Source organism: Notolepis coatsorum (assembly GCF_963971535.1).
Source record: "Notolepis coatsorum genome assembly, chromosome: 4".
In the NCBI taxonomy this organism is placed as follows: domain Eukaryota; kingdom Metazoa; phylum Chordata; class Actinopteri; order Aulopiformes; family Paralepididae; genus Notolepis; species Notolepis coatsorum.
Genome location: NC_140168.1, coordinates 138,996,233 through 139,015,640, shown reverse-complemented (window position 1 = coordinate 139,015,640; position 19,408 = coordinate 138,996,233). Strand labels below are relative to the sequence as shown.

General features: G+C 42.0%; 1 protein-coding gene across 3 annotated transcripts in view; it reads right to left on the bottom strand.

The window, feature by feature from the left end:
• Positions 1–11,003, bottom strand: part of elavl2 (ELAV like neuron-specific RNA binding protein 2) — a gene marked incomplete at both ends in the record, with an annotated part of 166,447 nt that extends 155,444 nt beyond the window's left edge. Inside the window, 2 exons of one of the 3 annotated variants that reach the window (XM_084312460.1) lie at positions 4,162–4,405; positions 10,914–11,003. In XM_084312460.1, coding sequence (XP_084168586.1) covers positions 4,162–4,405; positions 10,914–10,985 — 316 coding nt within the window. The remainder of the gene's footprint in view (positions 1–4,161; positions 4,406–10,913) is intronic. The other 2 variants (XM_084312459.1, XM_084312458.1) reach the window with 2 other exon arrangements.
• Positions 11,004–19,408: the final 8,405 nt, after the last annotated feature.

Below are 19,408 nucleotides of genomic sequence, written 5' to 3'. Positions count from 1 at the left end.
CGGTCGGCGCAGTCTTTCACAGGCGTGAAAAGCGCTGCGCCGTATATATATAGTAATATGGATTAAACAACGCTTTTTTAGTAATGAGAGTTCCTCGAGGAATCGCTTCAGACACATTTCTCACAAGATTGTTTTCAAGATTGAATTAATGAATTAGGTCTAACTGGAATTAACTGTACAACACACAACATTATGCATCTAACTTCAGGAGTTCTCGATTATAAATAATTGGAAATGGCTCTTTAGAAACGGTACGAATGGCTTATTGAAAAGGATGTGGGGAAGGAGGTTGCACGAAGGCATTTAGCTAAAAATACTCAAAAGCATTTGCAATTTTTAGACTTGGGGGGGCATTACTAGGTGCAGAGCCAACTGCGAGAGCTGCGAGAGGCACGCAACAGACAGCCGCTCTCATATATGTAAGCGTTGTGAAATATTTAACACTATGAATATTTCAGAGCCAGAGGTGATTGTGTGCACATCTCTTACGCTTAATGAGCGTGGGCTTCCCGGGGGCTAAAAATACCACAGAGAAATTACCTGCAATTATGAGCAGGGAAAACAAGGACAAATACGAGGCAATGCAAGGGGTCCATCAGAGGGTTGCCACGGTGAAGTGGAATTTCCTATGACTAATAAATACATTTTACAAAATGAATGTAGAGAGCCGCTTACTTTGATCTTTAACGTCCGTTTTTAATTCCTTTTCAATGACTAGTATCCATTTGTTGGACAGAGTTGACGTTAATTAAAAAAAGAAACCAACGGACAGTAATACCTTCAGTCCTTTTCCATCTGTTCATTGACGGACGGATCAATGTAGTGTATTGATCACATACTTTTGCCGGTCTGGTCCACTGAGCTCTTCTCTCCTGTCGAGCTTTTGCTCGTTTCAATCCTAAATCTTTCCAAATCCTCCGGTATCGTTGTGCGACGCGTCGTGTCGTCTCTCTAGAGCTTATCTCTCCTTCACGTGAAGTTAAAACTAAGTGAAAGAGAAACCTAAAAATAGCGCTTAGTTTATAATGTTGTTTGATTTACACGCCTTGATAACATGTTTAGTATTTTACAAATTCACGTTTTAATTTAATTTGAATGTGGCCACCGATATGCAAACATTTACTAAATTAGTTTTATTTTGATAAAATAATAATAATAATAATAATAATAATAATAATAATAATAATAATAATAATAATAATAATAATAATAATAATAATAATAATAATAATAATAATAATAATAGGGCTGGGTGGCGCAGCGGACATTGCACTTGTCACCAACGCAAGAGACACTTGGTTCGAATCCGGCTGTCTGCGTTGCCTCCGGCTTGGGCCGGCCGTCATACTGACTCAATTGGCAGAGTTAGCGGGTGGGAAGTCGATGGGTGGTAGTCTGGTCGTTGTGAACAGCGACTCCTACAGGTCGGTTGGGGCGCCTGCACAGCAAAGACAGGAAAATGGCGGGGGCAGTGTGAGCCTCCTACACGTTACTCCTCGCCAAATGAGAGTCCGCGCTGGCAGGTGAAAAGATGTGACAGGCTGCCTCCTCGTGTATCGGAGGGGACATGTGATGCCAAGGCTTCTATCCTCCCTACAACCGGCCAGTGGGGGGCATATGCGAGCAACGATCAGGACAGGACAGGGAGAATTGGCACGAGAGGTAAATTGGGATGGGGAGAAAAATCACAAAAAGCCACTGGGAGAGAGGGGGAGCGAGCAACGCAGAGGCGCTGTGGATGTTTCAGGGAGAAATGCTAATTAAAACAGATGCTTCTCCTACCCCTCGAAAAGGCCAGCGAGGTCCACGTCGTCCCCGAGAGTCGGACCGAGTCACGACGACCAGATGGAAGGGAGGAAGGTCTCTGTAACCTTGACCGACGACGTACACCGAGCGCCGAGAATCTACCGTACTAGCAACCTCCCATCATTATCCACCGGCTCACGTCCGACAGGCCACGTCTGTGAGTGCCTCCCCACCAGCTGTGTTGCTCGTTTTCCAGAGCCGTCCAAAGTCACATGTACACGCTCCATTTACCCACCACAATATAAGTAACATTAACATTGAATATTCAAATAGTTCCCATGAAGGTCGTCTAACTAAAAATAATAATAATTCAACCCAGGGAAACAGCTCTCTCACTCAATGAAAGGTATGAATATTTCATAGTAATTCCCACGTTCGGTGAGGCACGCCATTCCTTGGCAAGGTTTTTGTACTCGTGGCTCAGTAGAGAGGATGCACACACTGCAAATTAAACCAGTGATCTTTAACAATTAAAATCAGACCTTAATGGAGTCAATCTGGTTTGCTGCTGGGTAGGTTTCATAATGGTTTCCACTTAGAGATAGCATCTAATTAAAACACTTTACCCAGTGCGAGAGCCTCTCCAAGTATAGGCCTAATCTTGGAATGCAAGGCCACTTGTTTAATTAGGGGCAAAAAGCAAGTATAATTCATTACAAAGGAGATGAAAGGGATACAAAAAAAACATGGGAGGAGATTGCACATACTAGTCATGAAGTGTGTTGCAATGCACTTTTAAAACTCAATTCATTAGTATCTCTTGGTCAGTTTAAAACGCAATTCATTAGTATCTCTTGGTCAGTTTAAATCTTTAATAGCAAACCACATCACCACAGTCTGCAGTTGTTTTTAATGATTTGAAATGTTTCATTGATCGACTTTCTGTCTCTATATTAGGGATGCCCCGATCGATCGGCCAGCGATCGGTATCGGCCGATATTCAGTATAAATATGAGATCGGTGAATTCCGATAATGCTTTATTTTCGCCGATCGTGAAAACCGATAGAAAAACATGATCCAATTCTTAGCGGAGATCTCACTCGCTGACTCTCTCAAGCACACAGAGCTGCAGCGCACGGCCCCTCCTCCTCCTCCGCCCCTCCCAAACCCGTGTCAACAAGCTCCAGCAATAGTCTGCTCTAGTGCATGCGACCTCTGTACATGAGGCATTGTCTAACGGTATCTAGCTGGCGAGCTACTGATAGCTCCTGATCAACAAATGATCCAGCAATAGTCTAGTAGTGCATGATACCTCCGTTAGTTAGGTAGCTCACGTTAGCTCACGTTAGCTCCCTGTTTACACGGAATGACCAAGTAAACTAAATAGTTCACTGAGGCGTTGTCTTAACGTTATCTAGCCGGCTAGCAGTAGCTACAGATAGCTCCTGATATCAATGTCTTATAACATTGATTCGATGCATATTCGAGCTCCTGGCTTGCATCACAGTCACAAAAGGGGCTAGCTGAGGGAGTAGGGTATATATGCAGAGCCGCAGATATACCCTGCTGAGGGCATGCTGAATGTGATTTGACCAAAGCAGAGTATACACACAAGAAAGACAGTGGAGCGGTTTGCAGATAGCGAGCATTTTGACTTGTTGCGTGGTGGCGATGTCTTGCAGATAATACAACTACAAGTATAATTATATAATATCTATATATATTTTATAAAAAAATTTTTTTTATTATATATTAATTTTTATTTCTTTTATATAAAACCAAAAGCCATATCGGTATCGGCCGATATGGCTCATATCCCCTTAACAATTGTGTGTATTGGGGGGGGCTATGTGGCGTAGTGGGCAAGGCGCTCGCCATGAAATCTGGAGACGCTGGGCTCGCCTGTTCGAGCCCAGCGCTCCACATTTGCTTTCAGTTTAGCTGGTCGTCCGTACTAATACACATTGGCCGTATTAGGGGGTGGGAAACTGATGGGTGGGGATCGGGGGTTGTGGACAGCGACTCCTACAGGTCGGTTGGTGCGCCTGCGCAGTAGAATCAGGAAGTGTCGGCGGCAGCGTGAGCCTCCCACGCGTTACTCCTCGCCACTGAGAGATCGAGCTGCGCAGGTGAAAAGATGCGACTGCTGTTACCTCAAGTACCGGAGGGGACTTGTGCTATGTATGACTTAGTCCACATTGCAGCCGGCTTGTGGGAGGCAAGAAACAGCGTTCGTGACAGGGGAGGGTTGAATTGGATGATACGAAATTGGGATGGGAGAAAATATAGAAAAATGGGAGAAAAAGTGGATAAAAAAAAAACAATTGTGTGTATTGAGCTGTACCCATTCTGCAATCTGTTAATACAATTTTCAATCAAGGCAAGAGCTGTCATGTCTTTGTGTTGTGCATTACCTGTTATTTTGTCTCGAACTAGTTTACAGGACTCGATTTCTCCGATGCTCCCGAACAGGCTCTTCAGCTCCTCCTGGGTCATGTTCTGAGGCAGGTAGTTGACTATCAGGTTGGTTTTACTGTCCTCTATGCTACCCGACTCCACCGGGGAGGAGCAGTTGTTGGAGATGGTGGAGGGCCCGTTGCTCGTGTTGTTACACGTCGGCCCGTTGGACAGCTGGGTTTCCATGGCAGCAATCACCTGCTGAAGACGGAGAGAGGAGAAACCAAGTCATGAAGACAGCGTGGTGAAGAGGGAGAGAGGAGAAACCAAGTCATGATGACAGCGTGGTGAAGAGGGAGAGAGGAGAAACCAAGTCATGATGACAGCGTGGTGAAGAGGGAGAGAGGAGTAACCAAGTCACGATGACAGCGTGGTGAAGAGGGAGAGAGGAGAAACCAAGTCATGATGACAGCGTGCCAATTATAAAGGACAAAGAACCCGATGTAACAGATGGACAGCAAAAAAAAAAAGGACTCTCTTCACACAAGGAGGTAATAATGCAAGCTGTGTTTCTGTGCGGATATATATATATATTTTTTTTACAGTTTTTGTATTTTTCTAACCAGCTTAGTTCTGTTGCATTTCCAATTTATTTATGTAAATTATAAAGTTAGCAGGAATCGATAAGGGAATCGATAAAGAATCGGATTGATAAGCAGAATCGATAATGGAATCGTATCGATGACATCTGATCAATTCCCATCCCTACATGTGATAGTATATATCAACCCTCCCTATACCGGCAAGTAGGGGGCAAATGCGCGCAACGACCAGGAAGGGGGGGGGGAATTGGCATAACGACTAAATTGGGATGGGAGAAAAATACAGAAAAAAGGGTCGTGAGCCGCCGTGGGGGGGGGGGGGGGGGGGGGGGGGTTGCCAGATGATTTAAAAAAAATATAAAATGTTTTTATTTTTTTTTCAGTCATGTCATCACAAACACTGGCATTTAAAAGGTACAAATAAAACCATTCCTGCACCAAAATGCAGGAAATGAAGTCTTTGTAACAGTCTTTGTCCCCCCCAGACCCCCTGCTTAAAAAGTGGCCTGACTGGGGCTATATTTTGCACTATATTTCCTGGCCTGAATGACTTCCCCAGTCTGGCCCTGGTTAAAAGCCTCCAATGCTTAGTGTGTGTGCGTTTGAACGTTTGCATGTTTCAACCATAAATTTCCATTTATAATAAAAAATAAATAAAAAAAAGATTTATAATAATAAAAAATAAAAATTATTTAATTTTTATACCTCCTATAATAGTGGGGGACACTGTTATGTCAGGGGTCGCGGCCTGAAAACTTTGGAAACCCCTGTTCTATACCATTTTCGATACCACAGGGAAACATTTTAAATCTTAAAATGTAATATTTTATATATATATATATATATATATATATATATATATATATATATATATATATAATAATTTTATTTTGCTTTTGTTGCTGCTCATTTCTCCTCAGCTTCTCTCTGGTACTATAAGAGAAGAGAAATATAACACTTTTAAAACCCTTTGTTTCTCAGACATTTAAAAATAACTAAATTATCTAATCTAATCTTAGAAATTAAGTAAAGTGAATAGTACTGCGTGTTAAGCATAACAGCATCTAAGTTAATTTACTTCTGACCATTATAGTCAAAGTATTTTCCTATGACCTGAAACTCATAAGATCACATCATTCAGTTACAGCTATTATTGGCCAACGTTAGCCAGCTATCTAGCCAGCTACTGCACCACAAACTGCCAGCCAGCCAGCTGGCTACCTTTAACAACAGCCATCTAGCCAGCCACTGCATCTACGAACTGCTAGCCAGCCGGCTACCTTTAATTCACAATACAAAAGCTATCCAGCCAGCTACTGCACTACGAACTGCCAGCTGGCCAGCTGGCCACCCCAATCCACAACACAACAGTCAGCCAGCCGACCGTACAAAATACGGTCTCAGCCAATCACATCGATTTGTACAGTTAGTTAGCTAGCCACTCCATTGCGAATTAAAAAAGGTAGCCAGCCAGCACATCCCGTATTAGCTAGCTACAGTAGCTAACGTTAGCCAACGGAAGAACAATAGCTAGCTAGCCAACGCTAGCCAACAGCTGCAAAAACGAACGCCAATGATGTTATCAGCCGTTGATATGAGCTATCAGTAGCTAGCCAGCTAGATAATGTTAGACAACGCCTTGTGTATTAAACTAAAGTGAATAGTTTACTGGACCATTTTGTTTAATGCTTCAGTGATGTTGAAAGAGGAGCTGTCAGGACGGCCGGGTAGCGCAGCGGACTAAGCGTCTGTCTACCACCACAGAGACAGTGGGATCGAATCCAGCTGTGGTGCTTCCGGGTTGGCCGACCGCCCATACTAACACAATTGGCAGTGTTGGAGGGTGGGAAACCCGGCAAGGGTGGGTCCTGGTCGTTGTAAACAGCGACTCCTACAGTTCGGTCGGGGCGCCTGCACAGCAAGGGAAGGATCTGGAGGGAGGTAGTGTGACCTTCCACACGTTACACTCTCCCAGTGAGAGTCCGCACTGCCAGGTGAAAAGAAGCGGTGGGCTGGGTAGACATGTGTCGGAGGAAGAATGCGATAGTCTCCGCCCTCCCAGACCGACGGTAGGGGGTAGAGTGCGCAACGACCAGGAAGGGGATTGGGAATTGGCATAACGACTAACATTGGGAGGGGAGAAAAACGGAAAAATAAAGGAGGAAAAAGATTTAAAAAAATAAAAAATAAAGGAGCCATCACGACAAGTTGCGGAGGATCTGCACTTGCTATCTTCGGAGCGAATGAGAGGATTTGTTGACAAGACGGGTCTGTGAGGGGGAGGGGCAATGCAAGCACTGCAGCAGCGTGTGCGAGTGTGTATGTCAGCAACTTGCTGTAGGAGAGAAGACAGCGAGAAAACTAGCTGGTATCGATAGTGCAGAAAGTATCGATATTGCGGGAAATTAGTATTGAAACTGTTCAATATTCAGAATCGATATGTATCGAAAGATCGATATTTTTGACAACACTAACAGACATTATTTTAAAAAGAACGTTCACACAAGGAGGCAACGCAAGCTGTGTTTCTGTACAGACATTACTTGACGATGCCTCATGGAAAATCTAATTCTAGGTCAACACGACCAAATTTAATCAAACCTTAACAACCACTGTGCATTAAGGAGACCAAGCGGCAGAGGAATAGGAAAGGGGGGAGAAAGTCAATTTCCGAGCTGCCTTGTTACTGTGGCCATTAGCTCGAGGAGAAAGTTGTCCCTGACAACCTCTCAGTCCTTTTGTTCTTAAGAACATAAGCAAAAGAAGAACTCGCTCACAGATCAATAGCGCAGGTCATTCGTATTTTGAATGCGCTTGAAGGTGTAATCACTCATCAAGTCTGCAGTGTGTGCAGAGCCGTACATCTGTAGAAGCCTTGCCTTTGTATGAAAACAGAGAGCTTAGGGGTGTTAATCCTTTCACTACCACACTACAGAAGGTTAACCCTTTCACTGCCACACTAGAGACGGCTAACCGGCTGTAGTGTGGCAGTGAAAGGGTTAACCGTTTGGTAGGGGTGGACGGTATAGTCTAAAATTTATATCACGGTATAATTTGAAGCATAGACGGTAACGGTATATATCACGGTATCAGTGTTTCCGTTAGAATTTTTTTTTTGCCTGATAGGCAGGCTATATAAATAATGACATCCTCAAGGCATGTAGATTTATAATATTTTAACTTAAAACTAGGCTAGTTTTGCGTATACAGTCATTATATTCCAAATAAAATAAGTCCTGAGTCGAGACTCCGTGCTGCTCCCAACGAATGTGTCTGTCCACTATGTTTGTTGACTTGTTATCTCCCCCCCCCCCCCCCCTTATGTAAAGCGACCTTGGGTCCTCTGAAAGGCGCTATATAAAACGAAGTATTATTATTATTATTATTATTAGTATGCAACTGCAGAGCCGCAGAGTAGGGGCGCTTTCAGGTCCGGTTACAGGCCCGGCTCAACAGCGCCCCCCACCCAACGGCTGAATTGCCAATGGCTGAATTGGAGTACTGCACTGTGCCGGTACAGATGGGTGGGTTATGGTGGATTCTGCGGCTGCATATGATTCTCGCAAAATCCAGCATCCAGCCCCGCTGCCCAGCCGTCGTTATCACTACACACATCATAATGTTCACAGCAAACTGTAGTTGATCACCAGGTATGTTTTATTAACGTAGAATAATTCATATAAGAAAAACGACAGGGAAATCTTACCTTTCTCCACTGGTTAAAAATGCCAGGAACTGAAATTGAAACTTGCTGTGCGCCGCAGTGATATGTGTTTATTATGAAATGACAATTGCGTGTTGACACGCCCACTGCGCGAAGCCTCCTAAATTACTTTTTCCAGTTTGCACATATCCATCATCTATGACTAATTCTATCTATTTTTAGGGGCAAATGCGAGTGAAATAGTCGCGCTGTGGTTACATGACGTCATTGCTATTTTAGAGCTGCTCTACCGGTTACAAGGTATAGTCAAAATCCATACCGTAGAGCAAATTCATACCGTTTATACCGTATACCGTTTATACCGTCCACCCCTACCGTTTGGTAGTGTGGTAGTTAAAGGGTTAATGAGGCAACAGTGTTTTTTCTTCTTTTTTTTCTCGTTTGTTTCTTTGCCAAATAAATGGTTAAGACCTTGCATTGGTACCATATTAGGTACAATGGTACAAAACAAAAGCATGACATGTGATGCATTTAAAAATGTCAAGGTTAAATGTCGCAACCAGAACAAAACGTTTAATTTAGTAAAATAGGCCATTTGTAAAGAAAGCGGCCTGAGCAGCCCGACAACAGGCGGTACTAACGGCGACTTTTATAGCTAATGTTTTAAGATGTTAAGTCCAGAAGCAAGTTCATGTATGAAGAGACGTCCTTTTGTTAACATGTCCAATGTGCCGTTTGTTAACATATCCAAAGTGCAGTTTGTTAACATATCTAAAGTGCAGTTTGTTAACATATCCAAAGTGCAATCAGTTTAAGAGAAAAATCACACGAATGTGACATTCCAATTCTGAAACCCATCACATTTAGACATAACTTGTGCACAGAGGCCAGAGTTTGCAGGACACAGTATTAGACCAATACAGTCGCATAACATGCAGTACATACGACCCAACTTGGGTGCTTTTCATGCACGACAACAAAAAGAAAAGTGCCATCAATGCAAAATTGAACACAGGCGTTAATTAGATTTGAGCATCCAGACGTGACTGAGCTATGAGTCATTGGTATGGTCTGAGATTAGATTATTGTCATCATACAGCACAAGTACAACAAAAACACATCCAACCGGAGTACAAATGTAACAGTAAAGTGCAATAGTAATAAACAATGTACAGGTGATTAACACTTTGAGTACCAGGGACGCGTTTTGTCGTTAGTTCATGCCGCCAGTTTAGTGCCGGCAACGCTATATAGTGTTTGTTTGTCGTATTTTTTTTATTAGCGATTTGAATTCATATTTCATCAATCGAGCCTCACGCTAGTGTTGTAGACTCTCTCTGAGCTCAATTGGGAAAATACCGCCCCCTATCGTCTCGCCCTGTGTAACTGCACCCCATTGGTTTAGACTGATGGGGGGGGGGGGGGGGGGGGGGGGGTCAGGGCGCGGTCCAGCCTCGTCATGTTACTCTCCGGCGAGGCATCTGAAGAGAACCATTTCTTCCAGCACCCAACGCTGAATCAATAAACGCGACCGATATTTGGTATGGCGATCAGGAATTGGAATAGTCTTTTTGGATAACATCTGATCTGAGGTAAGGAATACATTTTACCAGTCTTAGGGTAATCAGAGCTTTTTTCACAGATATATCAACGTGTGCCCTATGTGTGTATATATGTGTGTGTGTGTGTGTGTGCGCGCTGATCAGGAAATAAGATAATCGATTTTTCAGCCCGCTTCCCTAGCGTGCATAAATACACATACTATCGATAATCTAGCATTTAAAAATGACAACGTTTTTGTGTATGCCAGAATATTCCAGTAACGGGCGCTTATCACGGAATCTATATATTTTCCTGAAAAACTAGGGCTTTTCGAAATGCTATAAAATGGAAATGAACAGATTAAAAAACAATCCGTCTCGACATTGTTGACTGCAAACAAGTCATTGATAAACGACGGTCAGATTAGACACATAGCCATAATTTAAGACAGAGATTATGCGTTCACAACGCTATCATTGAAGTGGGTGGCAGCATTCAACCATGTTTTGACCATGTTATGGCCGGTAATCAAAGTGTTAAACTGGGTATAAAATATATAAATGAGTACTACTGAGTAATAGTGCTAATCAGATGTATGTACAGAGTTGTAGTATTATTATGTACAGTGATACAGGTATAAAGACACTATGGTCTATTAAGTCATACTGGCCACTCCAGCAGCGTAACCACTAGTAAGCACTGAGACTAGGGCTGGGCGATTCTTGCTAAAATGTGAATCCCGATTCTCTATTTCTTCAATAAAATCATTTAAAAAGTTAAAAAAAATATATGTAATAACCTTTTTTTTTTTTTTTTTATAAAAAAAATTAATTGTCATAACTTAGAAATGAGATTGCATAGGTCTATGAATCGAGATCGCGAGATTTTTTTTTGATTAATTGCCCAGCCCTAGACTTAAATTAAAATTTAATTAAATACAAGAGAAAGAATTTCCACAGACCCCAGTCCAAGGTTCAGCCGCCCACGAGCCACTTCTTAGAAGAGAAGCCACATCACACAGTCTGACTGCCATGGTGCTAGTTTGGAGTTGGCGTCTGAAAATGTGAAAAAAAAAATATATATTAGTTCATGTTAGATCAATAAGAACAGCTGCAACAGTCAGTGCAGTGATCACATCACCGCAGTATGTCTTGGGAACTGGCGGCCCATGCAGATTGGCCTGAAGCAGGAGAAAAGCAAAGAAAGGCAATGTTTCACTAGATCACAATTCAGAGTCGGTGACGAGCAAACAACAGAAGCAAGCAATGCAGAATGTTCAGTCAAGAGAGGGAATCTGGCCGGGACGATAAGCGCGGAATGAGGATTAATAAAACGTTAGGGTGCGTCACACACAGGTGTGTTCCTGAAATCGAGGCACAAATCAAGGGCTGCACAGTTTGCTCACATCTAGCCAATAAGAGCTGCTGCTTTGAGTTATGCCGAGGACACGGTCCTTGAAGTCGCCGTCCAGGTTTAAAAATTGCACACAAAGCACTAAGCCTAACGCTCTGCAGTCTGAATTTCAGGTATGTGTAGAATGTGCTTGACAATTTTTTATTTAAATTTTATTTATCCAGGAATGTCCCATTGAGATACAAGATCTCTTCTTCCAGGGAGTCCTGACCAACACGGCACACAACAAGTTTCAACTAGGGATGCACCGATATGAAAATTGGCCACGATACCGATACCGATTGTTCAACTAACACAATCGACCGATACCGATACTTGTGGCAAAAAATAAGTATTTGTAATTTTTTTTAATATTTTTTTTAATATATTCTTTTTTTAAATTTTGTAATGAAACTACTGTATATTTGTATGTGTATGTTTGTATTTGTAGGCCTCTTTACTTACTTAAAAAAAGGAAACATCAAGAAATATGTTTATGGTATCACTAATCTCTCCCAGTATCGTCTGGCAGCCTGCAGCGGGATACTATTTTCTCAACCAGAGCTTTCAATCAATGCAATGGAACCATTCTGGCGGCCTGCAGCGGGATACTATTCTCTCAACCAGAGCTTTCAACCAATGCAATGGAACTATTTTGATTGACAGTCGATTCGGCCAATTACGCCACACCGCTAGCACCCACCTCCTGCTGTTCTTACCACCAATCGGCAAGCGTTTATTCATTTTCTACTTCGGGGCATGCCGCCATTGATCTGCTTGCGAGTCAAATTCAGAACCACAACAAGCTAATACGTTAGCTGCCCGGCAGTGCCCGCCGACCAGCGCGCTCCACAGGATGGCCAAACGAGACAATGATTTTACTGCAACAAATGTTATAATAAAACAAAGCCTTTCTATACATTTGTCTGGTTGAAAACTTTATTAACAGATTGCAGAATGTGTAGTTGGGTACGGAATGAGCAACGGAATGGAACCGAGCTATGAACGTCTTGCTTGCTATCTTCGGGTAAATACTATGCTGATGTAATTGAACGTGTAACTAACTATATAACGTTAATGCCACAAAACGAATGTTTGTGTCATTTTAACAGCAGATACTTTCTTAAATGCCATCCTCCCGACAGAGCGGTGTTGATGGGGAGCTCTGATGGGTTCGCTTGGTTGTGTTATTAGCATTGAACAGCTAACCGAAAGCTAGCGTTAACTAATGTTAATAATAATATGCTGATGTTATTGTCCGTGTAACACTAACTATATAACGTTAATGCCACAAAACGAATGCCTTGTTAATCATAAGTAGTAACTTTGATGCAGTAGCGTGTGTGTGTGGGGGACGGCGGGCATTGTGCAGGTAGGTCGCGAGTGAACTTTTATTTTTTTGCCTTTTGACGCTACACAAATTGATGGTTATTTATCGGCGACTGCTATCGGCACATTTGAGCTTATCGGCCGATAGCAGTCAACAAGGCACTATCGGCCGATACCGATACCCGACCGATATATCGGTGCACCCCTAGTTTCAACATAAAACAGGGCATTAAACAAAAAAACATACAATTCAAATATAAATACAGAAGGCCATTTGTGCAGTGGCAAGGAGCATAATCAGATCAGCAATAGCATCAGGTAAAACAGTTACATGTTTCATAAAGGGCTAATCTAAAAGCATTCACAGTAGGAAGTGCCTCTAGTCGTGGCCCGCGGGCCAATTGCGGCCCGAGGGATGATATTTTGCGGCCCCCTACTTGACAAAGTTTAGTGTTAATGCGGCCCACGCGCAACTGTTTGCTGAGTCGTTGCGCGAGAGTTGGAAGTTTTATTTATTTTATCACTTGTAGGCTACCATAGCGCAGGCTCATGACAGCAACGTTACGTTAGTGACTTGGTTGAAACGTGATTCCGGAGTGATATCAAGTAAAGTGGAAGGCAAATGCATCCTCGCTATCTCCTCTGACTGCAAGCAGTGCTCTGCATGTCCAGCTGCACTGCCACTGTCCGTCTGTGTCTATGTACGGGTCTGGTCCAATCACATTCAGCGCCCCGTCAGCGTTTTCCCCCCTCACCCACAGTCTGCGAATTAGATGCAGAGTAGAGGAGTAGGGCGGGTCTTCACGGACTGCATGTAGTCTCTCTCTTTCAGTGCAAGTCAGAGCAGAGTTGACAGCGCATCTACAGTAAACTCGCTCCCAGTTCTATCTCCGTGAGATAAATGTAGCTACTAGTAGCCTAGTTTCGCCAGCAGGCAACCAGCAGAAAAATATGGCATTTTCAAAGATGGTCAGTAAAAGAAAAGTCGACTGCAATTCAAAGGTGAATGAACTGAAAAATATGCGTTCATCCTGAGTCCCAGCACCAAACCAATGTGACTATATGCCAAGAAACGGTAGCTCTTGTGAAGGGTGGCAATTTGAAAATAATGTATGACTGAAGTGATGGAGACCATGTTTGAAGGCAAACAAAAGCAAATCCGCCTCAGATCGCACAGCAACCAGAATAACTGAAATACAGTGGCTGGTGATTTGATTAAACAGCTTTGTGATAGAATAAAAAAAAATGCACAGTGCATTTCCATAGCTGTGGATGAGTCCACTGACACCACTGAGAAGCCTATGTTCTGAAGAACCATTCATGTTCTGAAGAACTGTTCATGTTCTGAAATGTTATTGCTAAAGATTGAGAAGATTGGATCAGTTGTACTTTTTCTTTTAATACTTGAAACCCTTTTTTTGTGGAATATTTGATGCAGCCAAGCCTCACCCAGACTCTACCTCCAGCGGCCCCCATGTAAATTGAGTTTGAGACCCCTGCTCTAGACCAGCGTTTCCGTTAGCCGGTAATTACCGGTATTTGACCGGCAAAATATGTTGAAGTCCGAATATTTAAATCTCTCCGGTCTTAATGTCCGGTGAAAATAATTCCTCTAAGCACAATTTTATTATTTGAATTGTATTAAAATCGGCTAAAATTAAATAGCCTATGCGATGAACGAAACAATAATTCCATTTTCAGTTTCATTGTTGCTTCACTCCGATAGGATGGCGCCGCTCAGATGTGAAACTTAATTTTATTTTTTTTTTGAGCCTGCACGCTCTGGCCACCATAACGACAAACAGGTATACGAGGAAGAGAGAGAGATGGCGAGATAAGCTAAGCTTAGTAAATATTTCACGAAACCAAGCACAAGCAGGTCTAATAATGACAACGAAGATGAATCTTCTGAACTTGAAGTCACAGAGACCGCTGACGCTGATGCCGTGGTGGCTCCTCGCTGTTCCCCCCCCCCCGCTGTTCTCGCATGCAGGTACAAAACGGATAGGCACAACGAGAGACGGGGTGAGTGAGTGTTGAAATTTTTTTATCATAATATGCAACTGTTGGTTGACTGCCGTGTCACATAGTAATGCATATTATTGATTATAACTAAATGTAGGCTATAACCTATAATGAAATTAACAAATGCGTTACGCGCACGTGGCTCGTCCTCTCTGCATGTGGCGACGAGCTAGCAAACGAGGCAATGTGATGATCAACTACAGTTTGCTGTGTGTGAAGTTGAACATTATGATATGTGTGACGTGTCTGATACAACGAGGTGAAGCGATGTCGACTCGAGATTAATTTGGGGGTGCGTGCGACAGCTGCTGCAGTGCAAGCCTGCGGGGCGGGAGCTTGATGCTGGTAGCGTATCGCACTAACTTGAGGCGAGAGATAGTAATTTGATTCTGCAAATCAATTTCTCATTCTTCGCTTGATGTAATTAATACACATGTCCAATTATAACGGAATTCCTTAGCTCATAAAAATGTGATTATAATAGACTGCCGTTTAAAACTCTGACCGGAATTTCTTGAATATGTCCGGTGATAGAAATATTGCAGGACACCCAGACCGGCACGAATATGTTCTAACGGAAACGCTGCTCTAGACAAAGTTTTACTTGCAGCGTATTCCATAAAAATGGAGCATAGTGGGAGAATGCAGCTTTACCAAGCTCTGACTGCATCAAAGGAACATTTAAAAGCATCCCATTTGCTGCTCGTCTGGTATTAAAAAAGCAAGTATAAAAGGACAGAAGTCTGGACATATATAAGGGCAGCTTATATATAAGGGCAGCTTACCTAGCAATGACTTAAGGATAAAAATCAACATGTGTGATTGTCTTCTTTGGTACAGAGAGGACCATCCTAAGGACTGATACAAAGTGCAGTGGTGGGTGCGAGACTGCACCCGTTACAAAACGTATGGCAGTATGGTACGCAGAATCCAGCTTTTTAAGCAGGGAGGAAGGAGCATGCATATAGATCACATCCAGGGGAGGAAATTAGGCCACTTTACTCGCCAAATGAGAGTATTTTTTACGTTTGGCGAGTGATTCATGAAGACCACTCACCAGTCTGGCGAGTATACAAAAAAAAAAAAAAAACATTCTGCAAACGGTGCGTGTCTTCTTTGTGCTTGCTTTAGTTGACAGTGCCACGAGAGCACTGCACAAGACCACCCGCGGACATATAATGTTTAATAAAAGTTTGCGCAGTACTGGCCAACCCGCGGACATATAATGATAAAAGTCCTGCGTTACTAGGCTAGCCATCAGGAGCACTCTCAAACGGATAACGTTAAACACAGCAGAAGATGGAAAACAGACAGACTGACCAACGGGGAACTGCATCCAACCCTAGCACAACCCTCGAGTATAAGTTACTAAGGACACATTTAAATCACAGAGGTGTAATGTTAGTCTACTGGAACTGTATACAGTGGTTAGCTTCTAGCTAACGTTAGCCCCGTGTGCTCAAAGCAGCCAGCTAGGTGCATCTGTTATGACTATGTTTCCAAAAAAGCACCGGACTACGACGTAAGGTTAGACATTTTATTTCATGCTCAAAAGCCCCTGGCTTGCACATCGCAGTCACGAAAGGGGCTAGCTAAGCTCAACCAGTGCACTGTGCACAACAGCACACCAAGCCAACTGACGTTACCACAACACTTGACGGTACTTCACAACACTGTCGTAAGACCACCGTGCTGTCTTAAAGGCACAGTGTGCCTACCCAGATGCATACACAACATTGACGAGGCTTGACAACCGAGGTTCAAAGTTAACTTGATTGAAAACTTTATTAACAGATTGCAGAATGGGTACAATACAGTACGGCTCAATACACACAATTGTTAAGGGGATGCAGCCCAGAGAAAGACTTTCGTCTTGTTTACATCAGGGTCCCCCATTTTCAATTCATCATAACATATGACATACAGATAGACTACTGCTACATCTATACATTTCACATCTATCTATACACTTCACAACATACTTCGGTTTTTTTCTTTCACTGCCCAACCCAGTCCAACCCAGCATCTTTCACTGCCCAGTTCAGCCCAACCCAGTCCAGAATAGATACCTCTTTCATGTTAATATGTTTTATGCTAATATTGTGAAGAGTAGAGATTAATGTTTTATGCTAATAAATATTTTAAAGAGTAGAGACACGGTGTGATTATTTTACTATGATTGAAAATCAATTTAGACGAAGACATACAAAGAAGTAATTATCACAATTAGCGATTTTTTTTGTCTGGTAAAAAATCTGTTTGGCTGGTAAAAAAAATCAGATACTCGCCAGTTGGCTGGTAAGCCAAAAAGTTTGTTTCCTCCCCTGATCACATCGCCATACAGGCAGAAAGGAACTCTGCACAATTCTCTTCCTGGCTTCAGACGGGAAACATTTCTATAACCGGAAGAAAAAGCCCAGTTTAGGTCTAAGTTTTCTCAGTAGGTTCCCAATATGAACATCAAAGGCCATCTTTTCATCAATCTATATGCCCAGATATTTATAGAGACAATAAAGATATTCTATTCTATCAACATACTTGCTATATCTTTGGCTCTAAATCATGCTGGTAAATAGGGTAAAAACAGTAAGCAACTCCAGTTCAAAATGTATTAAATTGGCAAGCCCCATTCTATCAAGAAAGGCAAATAGCATAGCCTACATGTATGTAATGTAGGGCTGTCTTAAATACTTCGAAGCTTCGTTCGATGGCACAAGCTTCGAACATTAAAAAAAAAATCGAAGTTAAAAAAAAAAAAAAAAAAAAATTTAACTTCGATTTGTGTGTGTGTGTGTGTGTGTGTGTGTGTGTGTGTGTGTGTGTGTGTGTGTGTGTGTGTGTGTGTGTGTGTGTGTGTGTGTGTGTGTGTGTGTGTGTGTGTGTGTGTGTGTGTGTGTGTGTGTGTGTGTGTGTGTGTGAACTACCCATCCCAGTTAGGACAGCCGAATCCCGTCCAATCTTTCGCCGTCGACTAAAGACTCACTTCTTCAACCATTATCTGAAACGATAAAAAAGAAAAAAAAAAATCTAACCGTGACTAACCTTACTGTCATGCACTTGTCCTAATAAACTAACCTACACTGTAACACGCAACACTTTGATGAACATTGTTACTCAGCAGAGTTGTACCCTTCTTGCTGTCTTGTCATACAGAACTTGTAAGTCGCTTTGGATAAAAGCGTCAGCTAAATGACTAAATGTAAGTGTGTGTGTGTGTGTGTGTGTGTGTGTGTGTGTGTATGTGTGTGTATGTGTGTGTATGTGTGTGTAGGTGTGTGTAGGTGTGTGTAGGTGTGTGTAGGTGTGTGTAGGTGTGTAGGTGTGTAGGTGTGTGTGTGTGTGTGTGTGTGTGTGTGTGTGTGTGTGTGTGTGTGTGTGTGTGTGTGTGTGTGTGTGTGTGTGTGTGTGTGTGTGTGTGTGGGCGCGCCTTGTAGAATTCCACACATAAGAAAGAAAGATACTGGGATGAATAAACAAAATAGGAAATAAAATGTAGAAATGCATGCAATACATAAATAAATATGAATCTCCATATATGAAATATAACATTTAGATAAGGTGCTACTGAGATGTTTTGGTGAGTTCTTTGTTTTTTTGTGGAAGTTGCCCTTAAAAATGCATGAACATTCACTGATAATTGGTCTGTAGTGGAGTCTACAAGGTCTACATTGCCGGACCATGTAGAATCCGGACCTTGTAGACTACTAGACTGACATAATTCTGTGCATAGTTTAGTCTACACAGGCCATATTTCAAATAATCAAAATCTTACTTCATTCATCTTAAACATTCTTGATTTGGGGGATTGGTAGTTCCCATGAAATCTGAAGTTGTTCAAACGACAACAGCGATCCACCTTGAATTAAATCACACAGCCGAGTGAAACCTTGTTGGATGCGTCACAGTCACGAAAGGGGCTACTTAATTAATTAATCCAACCCACTTTATTTATAGAGCACATTTAAAAACAACAAAGTTTACGAAAGTGCTGTACAAGTCCCACAACATAAGATAAAAAAAAATAAAAAATAAAAAAAAAAAAAAAAAAAAATCGAAGCTTCGAATTAAAATCGAAGCTCGGCCCCGAAGCTTCGATTGCCAAAAAAAGCTTCGAAGGTCAGCCCTAATGTAATGTACATATGTGAAACAGAACTTTTAGCGTACTGCATTTCATATTGAAATGTGTTTTCTTTCAAATAAAGAAATGTATATAAAAAATAACAGGCCTATTCAATACTAACTGTATTGAAAATCATACACATGTTGGACCCACAGCAGACCAAATAAAACAAACATGGCAATTTTTTGGTATACACACTGCAGCAAACAGGGCCGTCAGAACGAATAAAAAATGTTTAATACTATTTTTACTTCATAGAAATCATTATGAATTTGGAAACAAAACCACCAGTCCAACGTGTGGAAAAAAAGACCCATTTTGCTCTTGCCTGCTCTTGGAACCCATCCCTGGCTCCTTTAGTTTACTTTAGTTTATTTGACAAACGCACAAGTAAAAAAATTAGGGATGCCCCGATCACGTTTTTTGCCACCGATACCGATCACCGATCGTCGTGATCCATATCGGCCGATACCGATCCGATACCGATTGTTTTTGATTAAAAAGAAATTAAAAATTATTTTATATAAAAAGTTTTTTTTTTATTTTATTTTTTTTATAAAATATATATATTATATAATTAGACTTGTACT